Below are 26,581 nucleotides of genomic sequence, written 5' to 3'. Positions count from 1 at the left end.
AAAGCCGGCAAGTCACCATAAAAAAGCAATGATCTCAAGCAGACATACATTTAACAGACCTACTTTCATTCTTTACAATAGGTTTTAAAAATGACTTAAAATTCTGTTGTGAGAACGACTAGCCAAACATCTATATGTTTATATGGGAAGTCGTGAATACTTTACTGTCTACACACAGACAAAGAACAAGTCATAAAACTTTCCTCTATCAAGCCAAGGAAGGAAAAATAATATCTTGGGAGTATAAAAAACATATATAGTACAGAACTGAACAAAACTACAATGTAACCTTAAAGGGGTTGTTCGGGATAAAAGCGAATCCCTACACTAATCTAAACACTCTCACCCCGCCTACTTTCTAAAATACATAATTTATCAAAAATGCATTTTTATCCACTGTGAGAGGAAGAGCTCCCCTATGTTCAGGTTTGGAGCATAGCTGGAATGAATGAGTTCAGCCTTTCATATCCCCTGATGAGTACCCATCACAGGGTTACAAAACGCATCGGATAGAGGTGTATTTTGGACTTATTAGGGCAAGTAATGGTACTGCCCTTGTCAGGGCGAGTCAATTTTCTCAGGGTGGTAGGGTAAATATAGGATATGGGCGGGCACACCAGTGCCTGATCTCCATTATGCAGGTTTCCGTTTTCTGTTGGCAGAAGACGGAAACCTGCATTCACTGTCCCACAGTGAGCGCCCGTGAGCGTCTTCTGCTCTCCGCGGCAAAACCGTTTTTTTTTAACCGGACACAAAGTCCTGCATGTCCAACTTTGTGTTCGGTTAAAAAAAACTGGTTTTGCCGTGGAGAGCAGAAGACGCTCACGGGCGCTCACCGGCAGACACTTTTCAAATCCATTCAAATGAATGGGTTTGAAAACTGCCTGACGGTTTCCGTCTCCTGCCCAGTTTCTCAGGCAGGAAACAGAGTCCTGCATAACGGAGATCGGGAGTTGGTGCGAACCCGCCCCAGGTCCTCCACTACCTATTGATGTTGGACTCTGACTCCTTTGATGATTTGGTGTGATCTACTCTCACTTTGGTTAAACTTAATCCATCATTTGAACTGGTAAGATTGTTCTATTTTTGAGTGTCCTATAGGACTTTAATACTTTAACTTAAATATTAAACGTTAAGTTTTTTATATATCAGTATGTTGTGGATCTTTACAAAATTAGAAAAACTGCAAAGTAAAAAAAAACCTCAAAAACAAAAATATAGCAAAACAGTAGCAGTTTTATATTTTTCAATGTTTTCTACTCCGTATTTCTCTTTCCATTCCCTGTCTATGAAGTTTTTAATACATTTAATGCATTCTCTATACAGACTGAATGTCACATCCTGTGGAAAGGTGTTGACTTACTGGGACTCCAGATAATCCTCTTGGCCCATCTTTGCCGGTGTCACCTGGGGGACCCCTGGGACCTGGTGGTCCAGGAGGCCCTGGTGGGCCTGGTGGCCCGGCCTGTCCTTGATCACCCTTAATAATAAGCAAATAGTTAGAATATCTCAGCAACAGGATTTCTTAGTGATTTCAACATATTTGCAATGCATAGGGTCCCTACAGTTTCACTGAATGCCTGAGTGACACCTGATGAAATAAATATCAAAAAATAAATGAGAGAACATAACTATTTTTGCTATCATAAACTGGTTTTATTGTTCAATCAAGATGTATTGGTCATAAAAATGCATAGTTCAGTTGTGGCAAGCAGAGCATTTAGACAGGTGGGATTCCAAGTTCATCTTTAGCCATTGTGATTCTATAGATGCAAACTATTAAACATGATACATGTATTTTCTGCTAAGAAACACATTACAAAGTGTCATGGTCTATACAGATTTGTCCGTTTAGCATCTCTTTAAGTAGTGGATGGAACTCTGAGCCCCTGCAATCCCACCTCTGCTTGCCTGAGGCACTGTAAAGCATGCACTGCGCAAGAATGCAATAGGATAGGCAGAGTTTGGCAGAAGTAACAGAAGGCAAAGATTCAACTGCAAATTCTTCCATTAAATAAGTTTCCAAGTGTTCTATTAATACTATCTAAATATATATTTCTTCCTTAATGTTTAACATAATAATAAACAAAAACTATTCAGTTAATCTATTTATCTAGTGTCATTTAATACAAGAAAGGTCATAAATACATTAAAGGTGTTGTACAAGGCTAGAAATATACAGCCCAATTCATCAATAAACACCCAGCTGTCCATTGAGTTGCCTATGGTATTATATCTAAGTTCCAGTAAACCAAATGTATGCGAGTTGCAATACCATGTGCAACCTGAGGACAGCTGTGGCACTGCTTCAGGAATAAACGCAGCCATTTTATTCTAACCCTGCACAACTCTTTGATATTTTTATTGCTGAAATAAATTACCTGGGAAAAGTCAATGTACAAAGTATGTGATTGTAAATTCTAGAAAAAAGTCTCTTAATTGAAAAGAAATCTCCTAAACCGTTTTGCGCTACCTTAATCAGCCGGCGTTTAATGAGCTGCTGATCAGCAGAGAGAAAGCCATGATTGATCTTAGGAAACACCATCTGATCAGTGAAGCCAAGTCAAAGGTTGGAGTTCAGAGGTGAGAAAGTTGAAGGATAGACATCAGAAGGCCCGTAGAAAGAAATAGAGACATAAGCATTAGAAATACAATGTACAGCAGAGTACACACTGGCAGCTTGTATGGAAGGAACCTGTGCTTTATCCAATTTTTAAAGTTATGTTCTGAATATTTACTCTTTCCTTGGAATATATAGTCACCACAGTGTGCTTTCTTCTTAGGCTGGCTACCCAGTATGTTTTAGGATTTGGTTGGCACAGATTCCCACAACAAAGTGCCAGCAGTACTGTCCATGCAGTCAGAGGCTCCAGGCAGCAGTAAGTGACACAATATGCCATCATTGATAGGTATGCCCTCATCTGAATAACAGTGGTTACTTTAAAACAATATCTAATATTCATCAAACGACTATTTTTGCTGCTGGGCTTTGGTAGAGCATGCTTCTTGTGTTCACTGCTTATGCTGCTGGACTCCTGACTGGACACAGGCACATCATCCACAAACCTTGACGGTGAGGATCTGATTACTATGGAGAGCAGCCATTGTGGGGTAGCCTGGCAAACCCTGGGGACACAACATAACATAGCACCAAAACAGAACAACACAAGTACACCACAAAGACAATTTACAGTGGATTATGAACAAAAGGAAGAACAGTTGTTAGAATTGTGTGGTTATGGTAAGTGAACAACATACATGTGAGCAACTACTTCACTGTGTAACATTGGTCCATAAATATCTGCTAATACTGTATGTGTTCTGGTTTAATGTGGCTAAGTTTAGACAATGAGGATCTGCTATGAGGATCACATTTACTTCAGTAAATGATAAAGGTAAGAACTTGTACCCCTCTCTTATTTTACAATGGAGTTCATCAGTATTGCATTCATATATAGTATCTATATATTATCTGATCTATTTTATTGCCTATCATACCAGCTAACCTGCAATAGTTTGAGATCTTAACGTCAAAAGGAACATGATGTATCCACCAATATCAACATTACTATCCCTGAGCAACCAGTCCAAGTATTAAAACTGAAGGAGTTTAACGCAGAGTGTAGGGAATGTATAATATGCCCCATATCCATACAGTGGATCGAACAAGGGTCGATGAAATATAAAGATAAGCAGTTTTACCTGAACTGACCCCTATCACGAAATAAAATATATTTATATTAATATGAGTTATTATAATACCTTTTATAAGAAGTATAACATGTATGTATATGTTTTATATGTACAGCCAGACTGTATCTTTGAAGTCCCTACTAGTCTTCCCTACTGATTCCCCTTAAACGTGTTCTCAGTGACATCAATTTTAAATTGCTGGGATCTCGGACATGGCAACCCTGCCTATCAACAGCGCTCTGTGAATTTATGACTAGGATTAAGCTGCTATGTCAGATACAATCATACCAAAATTCTTGGTTCTGTACCTGGTACACAATGGAGAGGACTTGCCATAGAACTACAACCTGTACAGTCAGTTGACTAGTGGTGGTGGAAGGAGTTGGACTCCCACCAATTTGCTCTTGATAGCCTATATTCTAGGGAATTTAACAAGTCCTGGAAAACCCCTTTAAGGGGGTCAAGCAGTAATTCTCCCTGTGAGCATTACTCAATAGCTTCTACCATGACTTCTCCAGTATAGCATCTTACACCACTGGATTGTGGCTACCAAGTAGTGTCACCTACTGTCTCTTATATCTGTTGCTAAGAAACTACCTAAACATTTAGAGCAGTCACTTATCAAACGCTTCTCTCACAAAGTTATTAGGTTTGGGGTCTAATTAGAAAAGACAATAGGAAGCCGAATTTCCCTACGGACATGATTTCATTAATATTAATTGCCTGATAATCATCTTCTAATGCTTCAGCCCCAGCTCGGAGGATACTCCACCTGTTGCAACAAATCCTAGGTCTATATGATACACACTGAACTGGAGAAACAGCTATAGAAAGCGTGTAAGATGCTAAAGATTTTACATCTCTTTGAGACTTTCCCCCCGTTTCTGCATTTCCAATAGAGATTCAGATCATAAGGTTATGTGCTTGCAAAGAGCGCATGGCTACAAGACCTGCCACCTGCTGCTTCCTTTGCACTTCCTTAGGTTACAGCCAGCTGCTGCTATTACACGTTGCTTCACACAGGCTCCCGGCCAGAGCGAGCCTGACACTGTGTGGCAGCCCGCTCCCCACTTCTGGCTCTAAATCACAGCAATTCTGTTGCTTCTCGTTTTATTCTTCTGCTATGTACTCTGGCAAATTAGAAGTCCAGTAAGTGATATTTCTATACAGGTCACACATACTGCTGGGAGTTACAACCCTCAGCTCAAAAAATCCCTGTGTCTCCAGATGAATGTATTTTGAGCTTTTAGACACAAAAAACCGAACTATGGTGGTATGCTTTTTCCTGATTTCCTCATAAGGAGCTGTTTTTGTAATCATTGTATCCTTTCAGCTCTAAGACTCTGCAATGCACAAGGTGAAAGGTCATTCTGAAGAAAGTTGGCAAGTTGACTTCATTCATAAATGAGATGTATGGAGCCTGTGCACAACATCGGTCTGTCGAGACTCGAAAACACTTCTGTGGATGACACTGGGTAATTCTATTAGTCACAGCAGATTCAATGTGAATTACATGCTATTTATTGTTAATTACAGAATGTGACCCTTGTTCTTACAGTGGTTATACATGAGATCAGTACGTGTCAATTCTGACCAAGCTGCAGACTACTTGAGATTTATGATCCAAGAACCATCCAAAATGTGTAATTATAATCAGATTATGACATTCAATTATAGGAAGTAGCACAGAGGGTAACATGGGGTAGTACAAAGACGCTTTGATGTGTAGTTACACCAACCATGTTGTTTGTTGTAGAACAGGTGATTTATGACAAGGTTATAATTTATGGTCAAATAATTCAGAAGAGCGACATTTGACTTACACAATGAGAAAGTACTGGATTTCATTATTGAAAAAAAAAGTTATTACAGAAAATTGTATTCTGAAACATCGGCTTAAGTATCAAGGCTGGTGACATATCACAAAATAATATGTCATATTCATTTAATAGGCTGACAAAAAGTAATGTATCACATAAGAAAATATAGACAAAATATGGAAAATGGATGGTGTCTAATTACACGTAGCGCTGCAGAGTCTGTTCATCTACATTAAAGTGACATTGTTTTGCCAGTCATTAAAATGAGTAGTGAACTGTGCTACAAGGGTATAAGAGAATCTGGTATTGAATGTGCTGTAAAATGTGTGTCTATGTCTGGTTATAGGGTGTGCAATAGATGTTCAAAGGTTCTGCAATGCATGGAAGTCATTGGGCGGAAAGCCAAAGCATGGTAAAGAAAATGAAGACTATGTAGAGTGCAGAGAGCATGAGCAATGGTCCCATCTAGAAATGGTTGCTAATAGGACACAAAATGTCTAGTCTAGGTGCAGAATGGAAGACGTATCACATCATCTCAGATAGAACATTACCAGGTTAGGCTGTCAGTAACACATTGGTCTGGGGTCTCACTTCTTACCCTCCCACTGTTTAGCTGCCTGAAGGGGTCGCTGTTCTCTGGAATCAGAGACAGCTCCATATATTGTGTTGTGGCTGTGAATGGCATTGACACTCAGCCCAAATCATTTTAATGGATGGGATAGGTCGTAGTTCCAGCTCGTACAATACATTGATACTCCTCAAGATCACTAGAGCACAATACATATAAAAACCGTACACTGCCTTAATGAATAAACCTTTTGCTGTGAAAAGTTACGGGAATAAAACCTGCTATGACATAGCATGCGGTTGTGGACAGTGACACAGCATTAGGACTTCCAAAACTAGTCTCTGTAATGAGTTTTGTGACATAAAAAGAATATTACACTTCTTTACAGCCATGGACTTCAGCCCGGTTTATGAAGACAAATCATGATCTCCAATGACTCTTGCAGGACAAACCACAATAGTACACTGTTCATCAAAGTATAAAATAACAGGAAGCTTCTCAACTAATAGAAGGTGGCTCATGAAGTATTAACTGTTCTAGCAGAGGGAGATATCTGCTGAAACACTCAGCTCACTGAGGTTAAGATAATACAGTAAACTCCTGGACACTCTTATTTTTTGGTAAATGAATTCCTTCTGGACAAAACATTCTTAAGATGCTATCTATTTCTATGCAGTCCCAGCTGGTAGGTAACTTATTCTGAGAACACCATGAGGACAAAATCTATGTATGAAAATGGTAGCGAGGTGTCCTCAGAGGTCTATTACTGCCGCAACAAGACACCAAGACTAATTAAATACCAGCTGTTGAGTGAGAAGTCTAAGACATAAAAATTATTAATATATCCTTTATTTCATGCTGAGTAACATTTATGTTTCAGACACTGGAGTGCAGCGTGTTTGCAGCATCAAAACAATGTCAAGTAAGTGAAAAGTTACTTTGCCCATTTTTTAAAGGAGGATTTATGGTAGATGGTTTCTGCCAGCTTAAAGGGATTCTCCTCCTTTCCAAACTTGATGGCCTATCCTTAAGACAGGCAAACAATTTTAGATCAGTGGGGGCGCAACTGTTTTCTCGGGCTGCAATGGGACTGCAGTACCCATACATGGTGCTACCAATAATTCAGAGAGTGAACAACATGGTGCCCGGAATATAAGCAGCTGATCTGAGGTTTGCGAGACAATTGAACTCCCACCAATCTAAAATTGTTGGTCTATCTTAGGGATATATTATCAATTTTGACAATGTGGTAACCCCTTTGATGCATTGCCCTATATAAAATCAGCATGTTACAACTACAAGTCCACGCTATTAGCAGCCACACTGGCACACAAATGTTCCATTTGGGTTTCAAGAGAATACAATGTTGTTAACCGTACACATTGTTTAGTCATGATTTTATTCTCCTATGTATTTAGGCCCAGAACCCATTTTTGGATAAAAATTGCATTGGTAAGCATATCTTCTGACTTCATAAACGAAGTGTTAATTAAAAATGGACCCTTTATTCCTTAACCTGGAAAAATAGTGCAACATGCTGCACCATCCAATCTACTAAAAGATTCCCTTCCATGGTGATCCTAGGTATGTGGTTGGCTTCTATTTCCCATTGTCCTGTTCTGTTGCGTCCGCTTGGGCATGTTTATTTGTGTGATTTGGTTCTGCGGGTCCGGTACCTCCGGCCCTGCCTGGTTATTGTTTTGCTTTGTGTATTGTTTACTTGTAAACTATTTATAAATAAAGAATGTATCTAAAAAAAAAAATACTAAAAGAAGATATTGATCCTGAGGTTGAGTCTTAGCACAAAGCCTAGTTCTGCTTGATAAATGTTGCTTTTGTTTCCATAAAACCTGTTAATAATTTGAAGTTGTTTTTAAGTTAAAGGGGCTTTATCACTGGGAAAAGTCATTTTTAACTAATCACATCCTTGCATAGCCTTTAGAAAGTCTATTCCACACCTACCTTTCGTATGTAGATTTCCCAGTGGTTTCTGAATAACTCCGTTTTTATTAATATGGTAATGACCTTTCAGCCAGTACAGGAAGTTCCCAGCAGCCTCCTCTCTCCTATTATCTCCTATGTGTGTGAAGCAAACAGGAAGCTGTGTCATCATCAGCAGCAGCCTCCCATAGTAAAAAACAGGCGAGGAGTGCACGATGCATCGTGCAACAGTCTAATTAGCATATGAATAAAAACAGACTTATTCAGAAACCACTGAGGCAATCTACATACTAAAGGTAAGTGTGGAATAGACTTTCTAAAGGCTATGCAAGGATGTGATTAGTTAAAAATGACTTTTCCCAGTGATAGAGCCCCTTTAAACACATTTTTGGAGGAAAAAAAATGTTTATTTTTATTTTTTATATCACTCTCCATATTTCTAAGTCATTAATTCTTATAGTTTTCACTTTAAACTCTAAAACTCGTAAAAGACTAATACTGGTACTTCCTGTTCTGTAGAGATTACTTTTCAACAGCCATCTCATAAACATCATAGGCAGGATTAAAATGAAAGGTAAAATAAATAGGCAATATAGCATGACACTAATCAAAACAGCTCACCACTTCTCCCTCCTGACCAATGACCTCTGCACATGCCACAAAGCATGCCCACAACAATATCATATGGAAGTCAATGATCATCTCCATTATAAAGATTCCTGTAGTCCATGTAGCTGCTGTAAATCATATCTCTGAAAGCACTTGGTTGGTGCAAGGGCTTATTGCCTAGGTTGCCTTAAGCACTTTGGTGCTGCTTAAACCTGATACTCAATTATGGAGTTTGCCTTGACATTCTAAAAGAGAATACAGAGGACAGAACTTCTATTTATCAATCCTGGCAAGTCACTCAGCGTTTTCCTTTAGTATGCTAAGATAAGGCATAACTGTCAAATATATGCAGAAATATATGCATCATTAGTTCTCTATTATTCCCTTGCCAATTGTATTTTTCTAACAGATATACTTCTTTTTCTGAAAACAATTTTAGCAATAGATTATCTTCACTTTGTATTTTCTGTAAACCATAGTTGTTTTTTATCATCATGTATTGTATCCCATGCATTTAATTCTATTATATATTTCTTATTTCCTGCAATTCTATTATTGTAGATATTGCGGCTGTGTGATAATACAGGATTTAATGAGGAGGCCCATGTATATTTAATAAGGAAAAATTGTCTGGGACAGTGTAAAATGTCAGGCGGTGCATTGTGAAAGAAGAGAGGGGTTTTAACTCTTATTCGTGTGGGGAGTTGGAAAGTCAATATATGTAAAATGTAATGGGAATTATAGAAAGGTTTATACTGGGACTATATACACAACTAGCACGCACAGTGTACAAACATCGATTACAATACACACACTGTGAAATCTGGATTTTAATATTACTGCTGAGAGATTGTGTCTAATGAGAGGATTACTCGCAGTTGCCATCTCAGCGTGAATAACAAAATCCCTATTACACGGCATGACATCACATATATTATTTATACCATAGGGGTGCACTTGCCATGGATATAAAACACTCAGTTCCGAGGGCACGGATCTATTCTCTTTTCATTTTAATTAAAGAGCTCATCTTCTAAAATATAGCATTGCCGTTTATGGAACATAACATACTTAATTGCTCTCCCTTACATTTGCCTAGGAGATAGGGTGATAGATCAGGAACGTCCTGCTGAAATGCAAATACTTAGAAATAATTACAAAGCCACAAACATTTCATTACATCCCTGTCAAATATACCTAGATTGTATCTTGTCTACATCCATGACTGATGGTTGGGAACTGCTCCCTGCTAGTGAGGCTTTTAATAGACAGTAGCAAGGAGATGAGAGTAAGCCATAGTGTTTTATCATTATGTATTTTCCTGTATTTAATTCTACTGAATATATTTATTGCATTTCCATGATTTCCATTATTGTAGATACAGCTGTTTTGCTACAAGCAACTGGTTATCGAAAGTATGCTTCTGCACAGCCTATGGTATAAATATTATGTCATATAACAATATATACACCACCACAATATTATTACAGGGTTAGTATACAAACACAGATTAGAAGTGGAATGTCCCGATTTGCTATTCTGATCACTTAACAGGCTACACTACACTGGAATGATGTTCAGTACCAGTTGTCATCAGATATCTAGAAGTGTATATTGGCCTTATTATATTGATGTTACATCAATTGTAAGTTGTTATCTATAATATGGAACAATGCATTAGAGTTGTCAAGCAATGACTGTTCTCTTCCATCTCAATACCCTGCACGTAGCCATGTTGGGAAGCACAGTTTCGGTGACATGATTCACTTCTTGTACATACTTCAGCCTTTATGGTTCATAACTCTGTAATAAAGCTTCATATAGTTGTTTGTAAAACTGACCATAGACATGAGATGAAGACCAAACATAAAAAAACTTTTGACTGTACTGTGGGCTCATAGTCAGAGGTGCTGGTAGATTCTGACTATTCCTGGGATACAGTGGCGTAACTAGGAATGGCGGGGCCCCTTTTGACATGGCCACACCCCCCCCCGACCAACACCAAAGACCTCGACCGACCCCCTCCTACACATTCCTGTGCGCTCTGTCATGCCCCATAGTGGCCCCTGAACACAGTATTATACCTCATAGTGGCCCCTGCACATAGTATTATGTTCCTCAGTGGCCCCCACACAGTATTATGCCCCATAGTGGCCCCTACAAACACTATTATGTCCCCATAGTGGCCCCTCCACACAGTATTGTACCCCATAGTGGCCCCTGCACACACCATTATGCCCCATAATGAACACCCACAAACAATTATTATACTCTGGGGTCTTTCCAGACCCCAGAGAATAATAATCGGAGATCCAGGGGGAAAAAAACATAAAAAACCTTTGTTGCTCACCTATCTCCCAGCTCCTACGCTGTCGGTCTCCGAAGTAGTCCATCTTCAATGACGTCAGATGTTACATGACCCGGGACGCAGGCCGGAATCATGAGACATCAGACGACTAGGCCGAAGCCTTCCCGGATCGTGGAGAGGTAAGTAACAGTGTTTTTTATGTTCCTTACCTCTCCCGGGCCGCCGATCATTATACTCGGGGGTCCGAAAAGACCCCCGAGTATAATGATAGCAGCGGTAGCGGCTGTCACCGGGCCCCTAATGTTCTGGGCCCTGTGGCAGCTGCCTCTGCTGCTACGGTGGTAGTTACGCCACTGCTGGGATACCAAGCAGCACCTGTAGAGGTGCCAGATGTACATAAAATTGAATGAAGGGATCACTAGCTCTGCGAGATCAGGGGTACTAGAAAAGGACCTGGCATATGGCCCCGGCACTCATTGCTAGCAATGAAACTATGACAGTAGTACAGATATTCGTGACTATGAACAAAAGCTGTAGGATTGGAAACATTACTATGGACGGTCTTTCAAAATGGGGGATCGGTCATATAAGATGGCACATTATAACTGTTCTTATAACAGATCAGTTTGTCAACCGCTCTCCATTGGCAATACATTATAGGAGATGGTCCAGTTATACAATCAAACTAGTTTATTTAGGCCAATGATCTCATGTATATAGCCAGCTATGTAAACCTGTGTACCTATTAACTGTAATAAATAAGGCAAACTATGTGATATATAATCATAGACAGATATATTCTTGGCTATTTTTGATTATACATTGGGAAGTAATTATAGATCTAGGTATTCTATGCCACCGGTGTCTGCTATGGGTCCTGACATAACATCAATGTGGCACTTCGACTACCATACTTTAAATTGTAGTAGTAATATTTTCAACTAATGTCAGTTCAGTTGTTTCCATTATTGCTATTACATACTGTATATACAACTCTAGAGAAGTCCCTTGTATTACGTATCCTAATTCCAGTTTTATATGGGTTCCACCGGGTGATTGGTACTAGAAGCGTTATTTTGTTATGTGCACAACACATGTACAATACACTGACTTTGCTGAGGTAGTGACTGGAGCATGCAGCGAAAGATGCAGTTATTAGACATAGATACACAGTGGGGCTACTGTGTTAATACTAGCTTTAGCTAGGATTTGATCTAATGTGTTTAGCAGTGCAACATTCTTTGAAAGTGCTTACCCGAGGGCCCTGATCACCTTGATCTCCCTGCAAAGGGGAAAGATGAGATGATAGTTTTAACAAGGACTCTGTGCTACCCTGTGACTCTCTCACAAATGCTGGTTGTATGTCACAGATCTTAATATCCATTATTATGCTCCAGTTGAACATCAGCATGGATTTGCCATTCCACTTATAAAATCCATACATTTAATTTATTTCTACTGACCTTGTCACCTTTTGGACCAGCAGGACCCTGTAACACATAACAACAGTTATTGTACATCTTAAACTATTTACATTTGTAAGACACCTGCTCAATACTTAACAATGTACCCATTGCCCAGTTCTTGTAATGTTCCCAGCAGTCATGCCCACACCACTTTGGCACATCACCTCTCCACTTTTGCCAGTGGGAAGCTAAAATAAGATACTGGAGATTGGAGTTTGTCCTAAAATTACAGGTGTAGCACACAATATCTGAATATCATTTAGTCAATTTGCGTCTAACAAATCCTGAACTTTAAGTCTGCTTAAGTCAAAGGCCCCACAAGATGATCTGCAGCTATAAAGTGCTATGGGACTGTATCGCAGTTCTTCCCACAGCGCTTTCAACAGAAAACTAGTCGAGTTTTCCTCCGCGCACTTTCTGTTACAATTATATCTATGGGGAAGCCGCCGGCGTTTCCATAGATATAATCGACATGCTGCAATTTCCAAAACTGCGCCGGTTCTGGAAATCACAGAGTGTCCGCACAGCGGTTTGTACCACAAAGTGGGTATGGGAGTGGCAAAAATCCCATCTACTTTGCAGTTATTATAAAACACAGAGATTTTTCCCACAGTGTTTCTGCCGCAGGTAAATCACAACGTTTCCGGACCCTGGGGCCCCAGCCTAAATGGGTTTTCCGGGATCATTGACTTGAATAAGAGCAGAGCTGCAGCAGCATTTTGATATCAGTTACATGGTGGGGATGCTGGGTACTTGTTCGCCACCAATGTTATATTGATCACCTATCCAAAGCATAGGTCATCAGTAATAAAATCCTAGAAACCCCTTTTGGTACAGGAAATACAATTATTTACACATTTTTCAGTTTGAGATTCTATTTAGACAGCGTAGAGATCACCGTATGGATCCCATATTTGATATTAAGACCTACTCGCACAATGTAACAGACAAAAGGAACATTGCAAGACTTTTCCTTAAATTTGCTTACAAAGAACATGGCCTTCAGCATGGGAATCAAGATCATTCTGAATGTGCATGGGACCTTGAATAATCTAAAATATTTTTTTTTTCGAAGCGTCATAGTAAAAAAAATATGCATGTTCCAACATAATAAAAAAGGTTATGTACATTTACATAAAACAGTCTGTCATAAGTGCCATTCACTATGTGCAGAATTCTTAATCCAAGGTCTAATTTTCTATTCAATTATTTTATATTTAGTCTTACATGGATGTGTTGCTTTTGTTGCCCAATGTCTTAAAACACCAGGGCAGGGTGAAGGCATTGTTTAAGACAAGGTCTTTGCTGAAAACTCGAGGATCCGGAGGAAGGCAAACTACATAACGTTCAACAATATCCAGTCACTCCACTTTTCTGATATTGCAAAGAACTGACTATGAGAGAGGACATGCTGTGGTAGAAAGCTACCAATTCTGTCTATACCACTCTTCTCTTAAATATAGATATTCCATGTACATATTAATATCATACAAATATGCTATATTATCTGCCATAGATGCTTTACTATGTGTGGGGGAAGGTAAGGAGGGTCACTTCTATTTGCTAAGGGCAATGTTTTGAAGCAGCTGACTGAAGTACCGAGGAAGAACTGAGATTTCTAGCGAAAATATCTGAAAAATAAGAACAAAGGGTGAAAAGTGTACGGCTTACTTTTCATTTCTCTTCCACTCGGCAGGTGTTTTTGTGTTAGAAGTAGAGATTATGTCTTGTTTAATAAATTCAACGAAAAGTGCTCACTGTTTCTGATCTGCTTTCAAGATCGGTTTGTAGTGGAATGAGAGCCTGACTAATAATGGAAGTTTTCTACAATTGTATTAGGCAGCACTAATCTCTATACTTTTCTGATAGTTTGCTTCAATGTATTAGTGTAGGTAATATGCATCAGCCAGGGGTCCAGGGTGTCTCACATGTCATTGGAATAGGGAATTGACTTTTTTTTTCAGTTGTACATGTAGGTATGTTCAAGCTTGCTAAATGTAACCCCTCATTCACATCTGCGTTTGGTAATTCGTTCGGGGAGTCCGCATGGAGACCCCCGAATGGAATACCAAACGCATTGGCAAGTGGTGTGCAGTGAAAGCACACAGACCCCATAGACTATAATGGGGTCTGTGTGCTTTCCGCGTGCGTTTACCAATGCGTTTGGTATTCCGTTCAGGACTCTCCAAATGGATTACCAAACGCAGATGTGAATGAGGGGTAAGATCTGTCTTGTGAACACAGGCTGTCATTTTAAGGGCCATTCATGTGGTCGAAAATGAAGAGAAATTTGAGGCAGACATCTGATTCCTTCTCCCTCCAGTGGCGGTGGACTGCCGAAACAGCTTCAGAGTTCTGCCACGGCTTTCCGCTGCTGATTAGGCCAAGAAAATTTTTCTGCGCTGCAGACTCTGTGCCTAGGTCTGCTACGGACTGCTTGGCAATATTGTGCACAATTTTTTTTGTTTGTTTTTAGCGTCCTTCTCTGATGTCCACCTCGTGTTAAAACCACAGAGAGGCAGAATCAGAGCAGATTCCTCCTCAACATCAGATTCCAATATGTGAACATGTTCTAAGTGCTGAAAAATTACGACAAAAAATACTGACATGTTACTTTTTAAAGCTGTCCTGTGGTATTCATTACAAATTATTGTTTCATTGCAGAAAGACTGTATCTATATGGTGCTAATCCCAGAATATATGGAGCATGCCACAGCCAACATCATAAAAGAGCAAATGCTGTGAGACACATTTAACAAATTTCTTCATCCTAATAATCTTACTCTTAGTTCACACTAACTGTGTGCTCTCTGCCATTCGCGTCCGCCCAGGGACCAAACGGTGGAGAGCTGGACTGCTGAAACAACGGTTACACATGGACATCGGCAGACCCTGTTTACAAACTGAAAGAAGCCAAAAGAAAAGTCCTTCATGAAGGAGTTTTCTCTCCACCGATTTTTAGCAGTATCTCCTACAGAGTCTCCTATGTGATGTGAACCCAGCCTGAAGTGATCTGTAGAAGCTCAGTATGCTGTTCTATAGCAAGCTACACCAAAATGGCACGGTACTGCCCTGAATGGAGCGGAACTGCGCATGCCCGAGAATTCAAATGCAGCAGCGCGATCTGGCAGGAAGAGCATCCAGGAAGGAGGAGGGTCAGACGGGGCACAAGCAATGGAGGGGCGTGAATAAAGGTATGATGTGGGGGGGGGGGGGTGCTTGAAGGCCCTAGGGAACGCCCAGGGTGCTCGGTGGGCTCATTTACATAAAGTAATTAACCAGGATTTCAACAGAACAGCGGGGAGAATCGAAAAAAAGAAGGTAGTAGTAGAATAGCCTTTTTAAAGGCTATCCAGGCATGTCTTTATTAGTGTTGAGCGAATAGTATTCGAATCCTAGATTCAAATACGTCCGCTCCCATAGGAATGAATGGGAGCAGCCGCTCGCGAAGGGGCTAAGCGCCGGCCGCTCCCATTCATTCCTATGGAGTGAGATATTCAAAACTAGAGTTTTGAATACTATTTGCTCATCTCTAGTCTTTATCTCAAAACCACTGACTCCAATGATAGAATCCCTTTAACTGGCCCACATAAAGCCCTCACCTCAACCCTATTAAAGACCTTTGGGATAAAACAGAACTAAGGTTGCAAGCCAGGTCCAGCATGATATCTTATCTCTTAGAACAAAAAAAACAATGAAAATTAATTGAACAATGTGTTTTCAGTGATTATTCATTGCTTTTTGTTGTCTTCTTTCATAGAATGTCACAGAATGTAGACATAGAGTGTAGCTTATCAAATTTAAGAAGTTCAGGTTAACTTTGCAACATCTGTAGATAGATAGATAGTCTCAAAATAGATTTCTGCCAGTTGAAAAAACAGGCAATCTCTTCATCGGAGCCAAAAACATCACATACAGTGGGGCAAAAAAGTATTTAGTCAGTCACCAATAGTGCAAGTTCCACCACTTAAAAAGATGAGAGGCGTCTGTAATTTACATCATAGGTAGTCCTCAACTATGAGAGACAAAATGAGAAAACAAATCCAGAAAATCACATTGTCAGATTTTGTAAGAATTTATTTGCAAATTATGGTGGAAAATAAGTATTTGGTCAGTAACAAAATTTCATCTCAATACTTTGTTATATATCCTTTGTTGGCAATGACAGAGGTCAAACGTTTTCTGTAAGTCTTCACAAGGTTGGCACACACTGTTGTTGGTATGTTGGCCCATTCCTACATGCAGATCTCCTCTAGAGCAGTGATGTTTTGGGGCTGTCGCTTGGCAACACGGACTTTCAACTCCCTCCAAAGGTTTTCTATAGGGTTGAGATCTGGAGACTGGCTAGGCACTCCAGGACCTTGAAATGCTTCTTACAAAGCCACTCCTTCGTTGCCCTGACGGTGTGCTTTGGATCATTGTCATGTTGAAAGACCCAGCCACGTTTCATCTTCAATGCCCTTGCTGATGGAAGGAGGTTTGCACTCAAAATCTCACGATACATGGCCCCATTCATTCTTTCATGTACCCGGATCAATCGTCCTGGCCCCTTTGCAGAGAAACAGCCCCAAAGCATGATGTTTCCACCCCCATGATTTACAGTAGGTATGGTGTTTGATGAATGCAACTCAGTATTCTCTTTCCTCCAAACACGTAAAGTGGTGTTTCTACCAAACAGTTCCAGTTTGGTTTCATCAGACCATAGGACATTCTCCCAATACTCTTCTGGATCATCCAAATGCTCTCTAGCAAACTTCAGACGGGCCCGGACATGTACTGGCTTAAGCAGTGGGACACGTCTGGCACTGCAGGATCTGAGTCCCTGGCGGCGTAGTGTGTTACTGATGGTAGGCTTTGTTACATTGGTCCCAGCTCTCTGCAGTTCATTCACTAGGTCCCCCCGCGTTGTTCTGGGATTTTTGCTCACCGTTCTTGTGATCTTTTTGACCCCACGGGGTGAGATTTTGCGTGGAGCCCCAGAGCGAGGGAGATTATCAGTGGTCTTGTATGTCTTCCATTTTCTAATTATTGCTCCCACAGTTGATTTCTTCAATCCAAGCTGGTTGCCTATTGAAGATTCAGTCTTCCCAGCCTGGTACAGGGCTACAATTTTGTTTCTGGTGTCCTTTGACAGCTCTTTGGTCTTCACCATAGTTTGGAGTCTGACTGTTTGAGGGTGTGCACAGGTGTCTTTTTATACTGATAACAAGTTTAAACAGGTGCCATTACTACAGGTAATGAGTGGAGGAAAGAGGAGACTCGAAAAGAAAAAGTTACAGGTCCGTGAGAGCCAGAAATCTTGATTGCTTGTAGGTGACTAAATACTTATTTTCCACCATAATTTGCAAATAAATTCTTACAAAATCAGACAATGTGATTTTCTGGATTTGTTTTCTCATTTTGTCTCTCATAGTTGAGGTCTACCTATGATGTAAATTACAGACGCCTCTCATCTTTTTAAGTGGTGGAACTTGCATTACTGGTGACTGACTAAATACTTTTTTGCCCCACTGTACGTGCCCTCCTAAGTGCCTTTGTCATGGACAGCTTTGGCTCCAATAAAGAGATTCCATCTTTTTCTAAGATGCTAGTCTAGATATATTTTATTTTGAGCTTACACCTGAAGAGATTGGTTTGCTGCCATTCATTTTGTGATGTCCATTTTGTGGTGCTGTTTAACACACACACACACACACACACACACACACACACACACACACACACACACACACCAGGACAAATTAAATATGGGGTTTTACTTACCTGCGGGCCAGGCTGACCCTGTAAAGTGATAAACATTACAGAATTATTAGAGTATAATATAAGGTATTTTGTATATTCATATAATTGTGTATGCACTGTGCAATGCTTGTTCTCACTGTCATTTTGTTCAATACAATTACACCATAAAATTCTTTTATTTGCACTAAAATGTCACCCACACTGAAAGTTCCCTATAATTTTTTTTCTAAAGTAACTGAAGCCGCTTGACTATTACAAGTATATGTTTATTATGTGCTTCAGACCATTTTTTATTTTATTTACTAAACTAGGCAGTAAAGGGTGATTAGCTTTGCGCCCCAAATCCCGTATACATTTCTGTCACATACTAAGCCTACTAATAGTTAGTTTCAGCTTAAAATTGACACATTTTGACCATCTGTTTAACTGATCAGTTTTGCAGATAAAAGAAAAACAAATGGAAACTGAAAATCTTTACATAGAGTCAATGCTAAGTAAAAACAAATCAGTTTCTGTAGGACAGAAAAGTAGCACATAACACACTATCGTGTCCTGATCAGTTAAAGAGGACTTTTCACCACCAACACCAACTCTGTTTCTTAGTATCTGTTAATAGGCGCATATAGAATGCTTTCTCTAGCCCTCACCATTCCTCAGCAATCAGTACAATTAGTTTTGGTGCCTGATATGCTTCTGTCAGGTGGGCAGAGTCAGTCGGTCGGGGTGATTAAGAGGTAAACAGTGTTATACCCTGTTTCCCCGAAAATAAGACAGTTTCTTATAATTAATTATCTAATGAAATATATGACCTTTCTTATTTTTGGGGGATGTCTTATGCAGCGGCTGCAGCGGGAAACAATCGGTAGTCATGCTGATGCTTCCTTAGCGGAGCGCCGGCATGACTGCTGGTTGTATGTGATCCAGAAGGTGAAGGGGGGGGGTCTTATTTTCGGGGAAACAGAGTATCTCAGAATCACACCCCTTGCCTGTTCCTGCCTGACATTGCCCATCTGAGAGTACAGGGCCTAAATACAGTAGAATATCAGGCACTAAAACTAACACTTATATTGTTCAAAAAATTCTAGTTGTTCCGGAAATGGTGGCACAGCGCCTATTACATGATGCAAAGAGCTGGACTTGGTGAAGGTGGTGGAACGTCCTCTTTGCCCTGAAGATCAAAACATGATGTCAATGGCCCCTAACATTTGTTCCTCTCTGAATGTAATACAATTTGTTTAATGCTTAAGCCAGTTCTTACAACAGAAAACTCTGAAGATTTGCTGCATTTTAGATGGAATAGATCTCTAAACCAGAAAAGCAAACCCCATGTGGACACCTCCTGTTTTACCATATCATATGTGTAACTAAGTACTACTTGCGAAGATGTGCACATGTTGTGGAATCAGAATAATGCATACTGTATGTCTGTATGATATGGTAATAGTGCTTTCTATTAACATTGTAGAGAAATGCAACACCTGTTATCTCTGCTCATAGTCCTGATAAAGATAACAGAAACAACATAAAATACTTCTCCTGATCAAAGGGTTTATCATCAGGTCTTTATCATTAATCTCCAACTTGATGGCTATCTACATGTTCTACCCACAGGGAATTATCTGTGAAATCTATGTGAATGACCGTGGAAAAAAGTGACAAATTGCCCGATGAAGGCCAAAGCTGTGCACGTTTTAGGGATAAATGATGAGATCTAGTGTACTTTATTGCAGATGCCTTTACTGTTAAATCATTGTATTTATTTTCTAACACCCCCCTAAAGGCAGCAAACAGAACGTACAAAGTAGAGATATGTTAACTTGACTTCCAGCTCTAGAAATGATATAGTGATTTTTTCTGGTACTCTGAGTTTAGAAACTCTGTGAGGTGTCAGATCAAAGATGGCTTGGAAATTTATAATGCTTCCCATCTGATACTGAACACTGCTCTGTAGAGAACCAAAAGGCCATTTGTCTCAAAATGCACATTGACAGCCAGACTGTAGAGAACTGCTGAAATATCTTGGTTTGCACCAATGAGCCAGCCAAATGCATGGTGTTACTGACCGCTCTTCACTGCTCTACCTTGTACATAACTCCATTCAAGCTACAGTGGCGGCCAAAAAAAATGCACCACTACTGGATTTTGTCACATGTATGTGATGTGCATAAATTGAGTCCCTGCAGATGATATGTATACCACCTACTACGAAATCGACTGAAAAATGTACAAAATGTACATGTACAAAATTGCCAAATACTCGTCATCCAGTAGACAAGAGGATAGAAATGGAAAAAGACAAGAAATAGTTTTCACTACAATCATTACATTTTGTGAAATGGTGCGTTTTTTTGGGCTGCCATTGTATATAATCGATGGCTTTAATGTAGTGGTGCTGCAGGTTCCTAGTCCTACTGTACAGCACAACCAATCCTTAATATGGAAAATGTTTTATTATTTGGTCTAAGTTTATTGCACTGGCAGTAAGGACAGCGGTATAATAGGTAACCATGGGGGCCTCAACAGCAAAACTTAGTATGGTGCCCCATGACCACTTTTCTAAAGTCGGTTTTTAATTGTCCCGATGACTTCTCTTTTTCGTTATCGGGTGCATGTTAATTGTGAGGAAAGGTGTCCCCAACCCCATTGCTCAGTCCCACAGCATCTACTAGATCTGATACTATGGTATAAATATTTCTCCATTATTATTCTTTGAGCGTTTTTTGGACTCAGTGTTGGCTAACGTGTTTGTTTTTGCTTATTTTTATTTGTGATGTTTAGAAAGGGTGGTGTTATGAATTTTTATATATTTTTTAAACCTTTTTTTCCCGGCCCCACCAGGGAGCTTGAACCTAAGATCAATAGATCACTTGCGCCATACACTGCAACACAACTTTATAGCAGTCTAATCACTGTATACCTATTGAGATTAGTCACAAGGAAGCCTCAATAGTTATTATCTCATGACAGGTTAGGAGCCTTCACAAACCCCCCAGCTTTCATAAGTGACACAGCAATTGAAGAAGTGGGGGGCTCAGTCTTGATGGTGTCAGAGGTAGGTTTGAGGAACTTTAAATATACCAAATGCCTGCAGTCATAGAAGACGCTGATCGCAGGCATTAGTGCTGGGTCTCCGATGTGTAAAACAACGGAGACTTTACACTTATGGGCCCTCTGTGCTTCTGAATATTTAATTTGTCCATCCGCTGCAATATTATGGTGGAGGTCAGCAAGGATGGATTACAACACGTGTTAACCTGTTCTTCCCCCAATGGTAGACAACAGGTTAATAGATTTCGCACTCGCCTACCAATTTAAGAACACAACCTTCTTTTCTTTACTATCAAAGATTCTTGTCCTTCACAAAACACATTGACCTTCAAAACATGCAGGAATCTATGTGCTGTATATCTTACACCCAACAGTCATCACTGTTTCCCATCTCATCTCCTGTACTGAACTGGTCACCAAGCACTATGTCGAGACTCTTAAAATCACCCTGGATAAAGTAGCACCCTTGACTTTCCGAAAATCCCAGCACAGATACCAGCAACTTTGGCACACTCCTCAAATACATTCTCTAAAGCTGCACATGCTCCACATAACCTCTACTTGGCTTGATGAAGGATAATCAATGCCCGAAATGTTGCTTACACTATCTGTATTTTTTGCAATCTTCAAACTGTGCGGCCTTCATTATTGCTGTAAATGGATTGGTGAACTGTTTTATTAAAACAAGCAAGCTGGAAAACTACTGGAGTGCTGTCCATCTCTTTTCATATATGTGAACTTTTGTGAAGGGGTTCGGCCAGTGGATTGTGCACGTACCTCAACTGATTGGAGAGTGCTGCCTATACATAGCGTACCTCCTCCGGTCTCTGTCTCTTGCAGTTACAGCTCAATTTACTAAAATTTTTAACCTCTCTCTCTCTCTCTTCTGGAATATTTTGCTCCTCCTTCATGAGATGCTGTCATAAGCCCATTACTGAAATAACTCTCTTGACTCATCCTCTGCTGCTAACTATTGACCCATCTCAAACCTCCTGGAACAATTGGTGTATTCCCACCTAATCCACTAGTTCCATGTCAACTCTCATCTGAACTCCTTACAATCGGAGCCCTTGCAACGGACTTTACAAAAGTTTCCAATGATCTCCTGACGGTTAAATCTAAAGGGAAATCTATTCACTAATTATACTCTTGGATCTCTCAGCAGCATCTGACACCATAGACCACCAACTCCTCCTCAGGATGCTACACTCTTTTGGCCTGAGGGACACCGCTCTCTCTTGGTTTTCTTCCTATCCTTCTGACTACTTACCCAGTGTATCACTCAATGGTGCTATTTTTTCTCCTCTTCCCCTTTCTGTTGGGGATCCTCAGGGCTTGGTTCTTAGCTCCCCTTCTATCTCTGTGGAGTCCCTATTGGACAAACCTTCAGCAGATTTGGCTTTTAATACCATCTTTATGCTGGTAACAGCCAGTTATATACCTCCTCCTGTGACATCAGCCCTGCTCTACTACAGAACACCAGTGACTGTCTCTCTGCTGTCTCTAACACTCTGTCTTTATCTGAAACTGAATATTTTAAAAACTGAATTTCCATCTACTATCTGACATTGATATCTCCATTTCTGTGTGTGTTACTATTACACCGAGGCAGTATGCCCACTGTCTTGGGGTTGTATTCGTCTCTGATCTCACCTTCACCAAACATATTCAGTCACTTGCTCTCTCTTGTCACTTGCACCTCAAAAAAACAAAACAAACACCCTCGTTGCTCTAATTCTCTCTCGTCTTGACAATTTCAATTTTCTTCTAATTGGGCTTCCACTTAGTCTCACTTGTATAATTTGTCCTGAATGCAGCCTCCAGACTCAAGGTAAACAAATGCATCTACATTGTGTCAGTCAATGTACTATTTGTGCATCCATCACAGAATACAATATAAAATTTACCCACAAATCCATCCATACCGCTGCACCTCCCTATATCCCCTCTCTTGTCACTATCACTCTAACCGTCCTCTCCATTCTGCCAATGATCCTAAACTTGTATCCGCTATTATCCAAACATCCCACTCCCATCTCCAAGACTTTTCTCAAGCTGCTTCGGAGCTCTGGAACACTTTACCCTGAACAATCTCATTAATATCCAAATATAGCATCTCCAAAACTGCCCTAAAATGACATTTGTGACCTGATCGCATAATTCTACACTTCCTGAACTACACCTACCATTCCTCAGAATCTGACTCCTCCATCTAGAAGCTACTCTGCACTCCAAGCCCTTAGTGTCCACAGATACCAGTTGGTGACAGGCTCATACAGTTTCAGTTATATGACCTTATTTATTAAAAGATGGCTGGTCCATTTTACAGAACAAGCCTTCTTACCTCATATGTCTTCCTATTTCCTCATAGACTATAAACTCTCGGGAGCAGGGCCCTAACTCATATTGTTTGATACGTTCATTTCTTTGTCACATTGTAATGCCAAATACTATCTATTCATGTGTCCTCTGATTTGCAAGGTGCTATATAAAGTTATTATTATTTATTGATTAAAGTAATTTTCATTTAACACCATTAACAAGGGCATTAAATGACTGTAACCGAATACAGCAACGTTTAACATGTTCCTCACCAATGGGAGAAAACAGGCTACTAGATGTATTCAACTAACTCCATTAAAAGTAACCCTTCAGAATGCTTTCATGTTTACACTGCCCCAGTACTATATATGTACCTTTTTGCACTGTGACTCCTCTCTTCTGGAACTCTTCCCATGAGCACTGTAAGAAACCTGTGCATGCCAGGGGGCAGAGCATATACTGTATGTTGAAATGCTGCTAAAAGTCTCAACTCTGACAGTGCAGTGATATCAGTACCATAACAAACAGCACCAATATCTTTGCAACTGGGGCAGATACCGGCAAAGCAGACAGTTTGCTTCATTCAGCAGACTGTCAGCTTTCCGGTAGTATAGAAAGTGGCTGAAAGGTCCTTTAAGCAAATTTCTTAAAATGATAGACAATCCACTTCAAGGACATTGAGTATAGGAACTCCATATCACAATGAAGAGGTGTACATGGTGTCACTGCGGAAAGACTGGTGGAGACCATTGGAGCAGTGGCAATGGAGTGCCAGAGATTTATTTTGTAACACTATCTGTACTTAAGCAATTTCTTAAAATCCTGGACAACCAATGTAAAGTATTTTGAGTACAGGAAGAATACTAAGCAGATTTATATACTGTGTAAAGCTTTGGACAAGCACTAATGGACCAGCAATGAAAGCTATTGGTAGTTGTTACCAATCAAGTCTCAGTCCCACCTAGATCAGTTAACCATGTAGCACATTACTAGTTATGATGCTTGTTGAAAGACGTCTAATAATGTGAATCTGTTTATTAATATTTAATCTGGGATCTATATACTAATAACATATCAGCAGTAACTGCAGTCTACATTCACAGTGTGCCAGCTAGCTCTGAGCCAAAATTATCATTCCAATTCATATTCTTATTTCCAACATTTCTGCGATGTGAATTTCAATACGAACCAGTAAAATTTAATTGCCTGTTAATTCACCAGACTGGAAAAATATTGTTGACTCTGTCTATAGATCATTTAATGCTATTACATATCATAAATACCAAGCCAGTTATATGTCTCTCGGGTACTTTAGTGTGCAGTACATTAGTATACAAATGTCTAATGTAAGATTTGTCCATACAAATATAGTAGATTAGTAAACTACTACAGTATACAGTACTTCCCGATCACCACAATTTATGTAGTATAACTACTTGCTCTATTCTAACCTGCCAATGTCTTCATAAGTCATTCTAGACAGTAACCGAGTTAGGGGACTCTCACAGATAATAGTATCAAATAGGACTGTAACAGGTCATAATATATTTACTATGCTACATATAAAGATTTACATGAAGTTGCAGCCACATGTATTACATAGACAGTGGTGCTATGTAATATGTGTGCCAAAAGAGAGTCGTAACATTTAATACACAAAGCAAAACATGAAAGAAACTGTGTATATCCAAGTAGGGAAAAAGCAATTATACAAATTATTGAGCCATTGATCAAATAACACATCAACACTACCAGACTCAAATCTATTAAAATCAATGAGTAAATACAGGTATATAGAGTGAAATAAATATATGTAATGATCCTCCTGTGGTACTAATCTATAATAAGGTACCCAAATAAAGTGTCAGGTGCAAAAAAGATGAACCAACTAAATAATTAATGCATATTAGTGAAAAAACACAACTATAGGGAGCCTTCATATGGAGTAAACCTTCCGCTCATTCTGAACGTAAACTCGTCAGAGTGAGCGGCGTTAAAACAGATCCCATTGACTTCTATGGGTGCCGGCATACGCGCGTATCACATTGAAAGCAATAGGTAAAAAAAGCCTCCCATTGATTTCAATGGGGAGCGCGCGTATGCCGGCACCCATAGAAATCAATGGGATCTGGTTTTAACGCCGCTCACTCTGAATGAGTTTTACGTTCAGAATGAGCAGAGCGTTTACTCCGTGTGAAGGCTCCCTAAGGGTAGGTTCACACTGAGTTTTTTGGTTCAGGGTTTGGAGCGGATTTCTGCCAAAACCCTGACCAAAAAACTCCATGTGAACTTATCCTAAAATGCAGTGTTTTTTACCTCTGTGTTTCTGCAATGTGGCATTAGCATTTTTGTCGCAGCACTTTTGTCTGCTGCAGAAACACAGAGGAAGAAATGCTGAGTTTTACAGTATCAGATAAATGAAAGAGACTTTGTTAATCTCATCCACACATTGTGTGGAAAAAAAGCTGCGGAAAAATTGCTATTCAAAAACTCTGCAAGTTAATTTTATCTGTGGAATCTTAAGCATTTTCTCTATAGACTTAATATGGGAAGGATTTTTCCAGCACCATTTTTAGCTGCGTTTTGCTACATGGTTTCCTTATCTAACACACTTTTAGGGTATGTTCACATGGCAAAATTTGCATGTGAACATTCTGCGCTGCTAGCCGCAATGGGATGCCAGTGCAGTGCACCAACATCCCGTCGCAGCATTCCGCTCCGGATTAGGCCCAAGTGAATGGGCCTAATCAGGAAGGGGCCTCGCACCGCGAGGCTGATTCAGCCACGGAATCCGCGACAAGAAAGGTCATTGCGCTTCTTTTTCCTGCCACTAGCTGTCAAAAAACTCCGTGTGAACCTGAGCCTTAGACTAAGGTCCCACATTATGGAAGCACAGCTTTTTTTGTAGCAGATTTTACTGAATTTGTTTTAGCCAACAGTGGCTACAAAAGGAATGGGAGATATATCAGAAGTACTTCTACCTTCTGCTCAATCCACTCCTGGCTTTGGCTCAAATAAACACAATAAAATCTGATCTGTCGATGCTCCCTATTAAAAACTTGCC

The 26,581-nt window shown here is 39.9% G+C and overlaps 1 protein-coding gene across 1 annotated transcript in view; it reads right to left on the bottom strand.

Annotated features, from left to right (window-relative positions):
• The window catches only part of COL25A1 (collagen type XXV alpha 1 chain), a 305,016-nt gene that overhangs the window by 98,944 nt on the left and 179,491 nt on the right, over positions 1-26,581 (bottom strand). The window contains exons 5-9 of the mRNA XM_075287294.1: positions 18,169-18,186; positions 12,403-12,429; positions 12,195-12,221; positions 2,474-2,545; positions 1,364-1,480 (exon numbers count right to left, since the gene is read on the bottom strand). Coding sequence (XP_075143395.1) covers positions 1,364-1,480; positions 2,474-2,545; positions 12,195-12,221; positions 12,403-12,429; positions 18,169-18,186 — 261 coding nt within the window. The remainder of the gene's footprint in view (positions 1-1,363; positions 1,481-2,473; positions 2,546-12,194; positions 12,222-12,402; positions 12,430-18,168; positions 18,187-26,581) is intronic.

Source organism: Leptodactylus fuscus, chromosome 1 (assembly GCF_031893055.1).
Source record: "Leptodactylus fuscus isolate aLepFus1 chromosome 1, aLepFus1.hap2, whole genome shotgun sequence".
Taxonomy (NCBI): Eukaryota; Metazoa; Chordata; class Amphibia; order Anura; family Leptodactylidae; genus Leptodactylus; species Leptodactylus fuscus.
The sequence above is the reverse complement of the archived record's forward strand: the minus strand, read 5'-3'. Positions and strand labels throughout refer to the sequence as shown.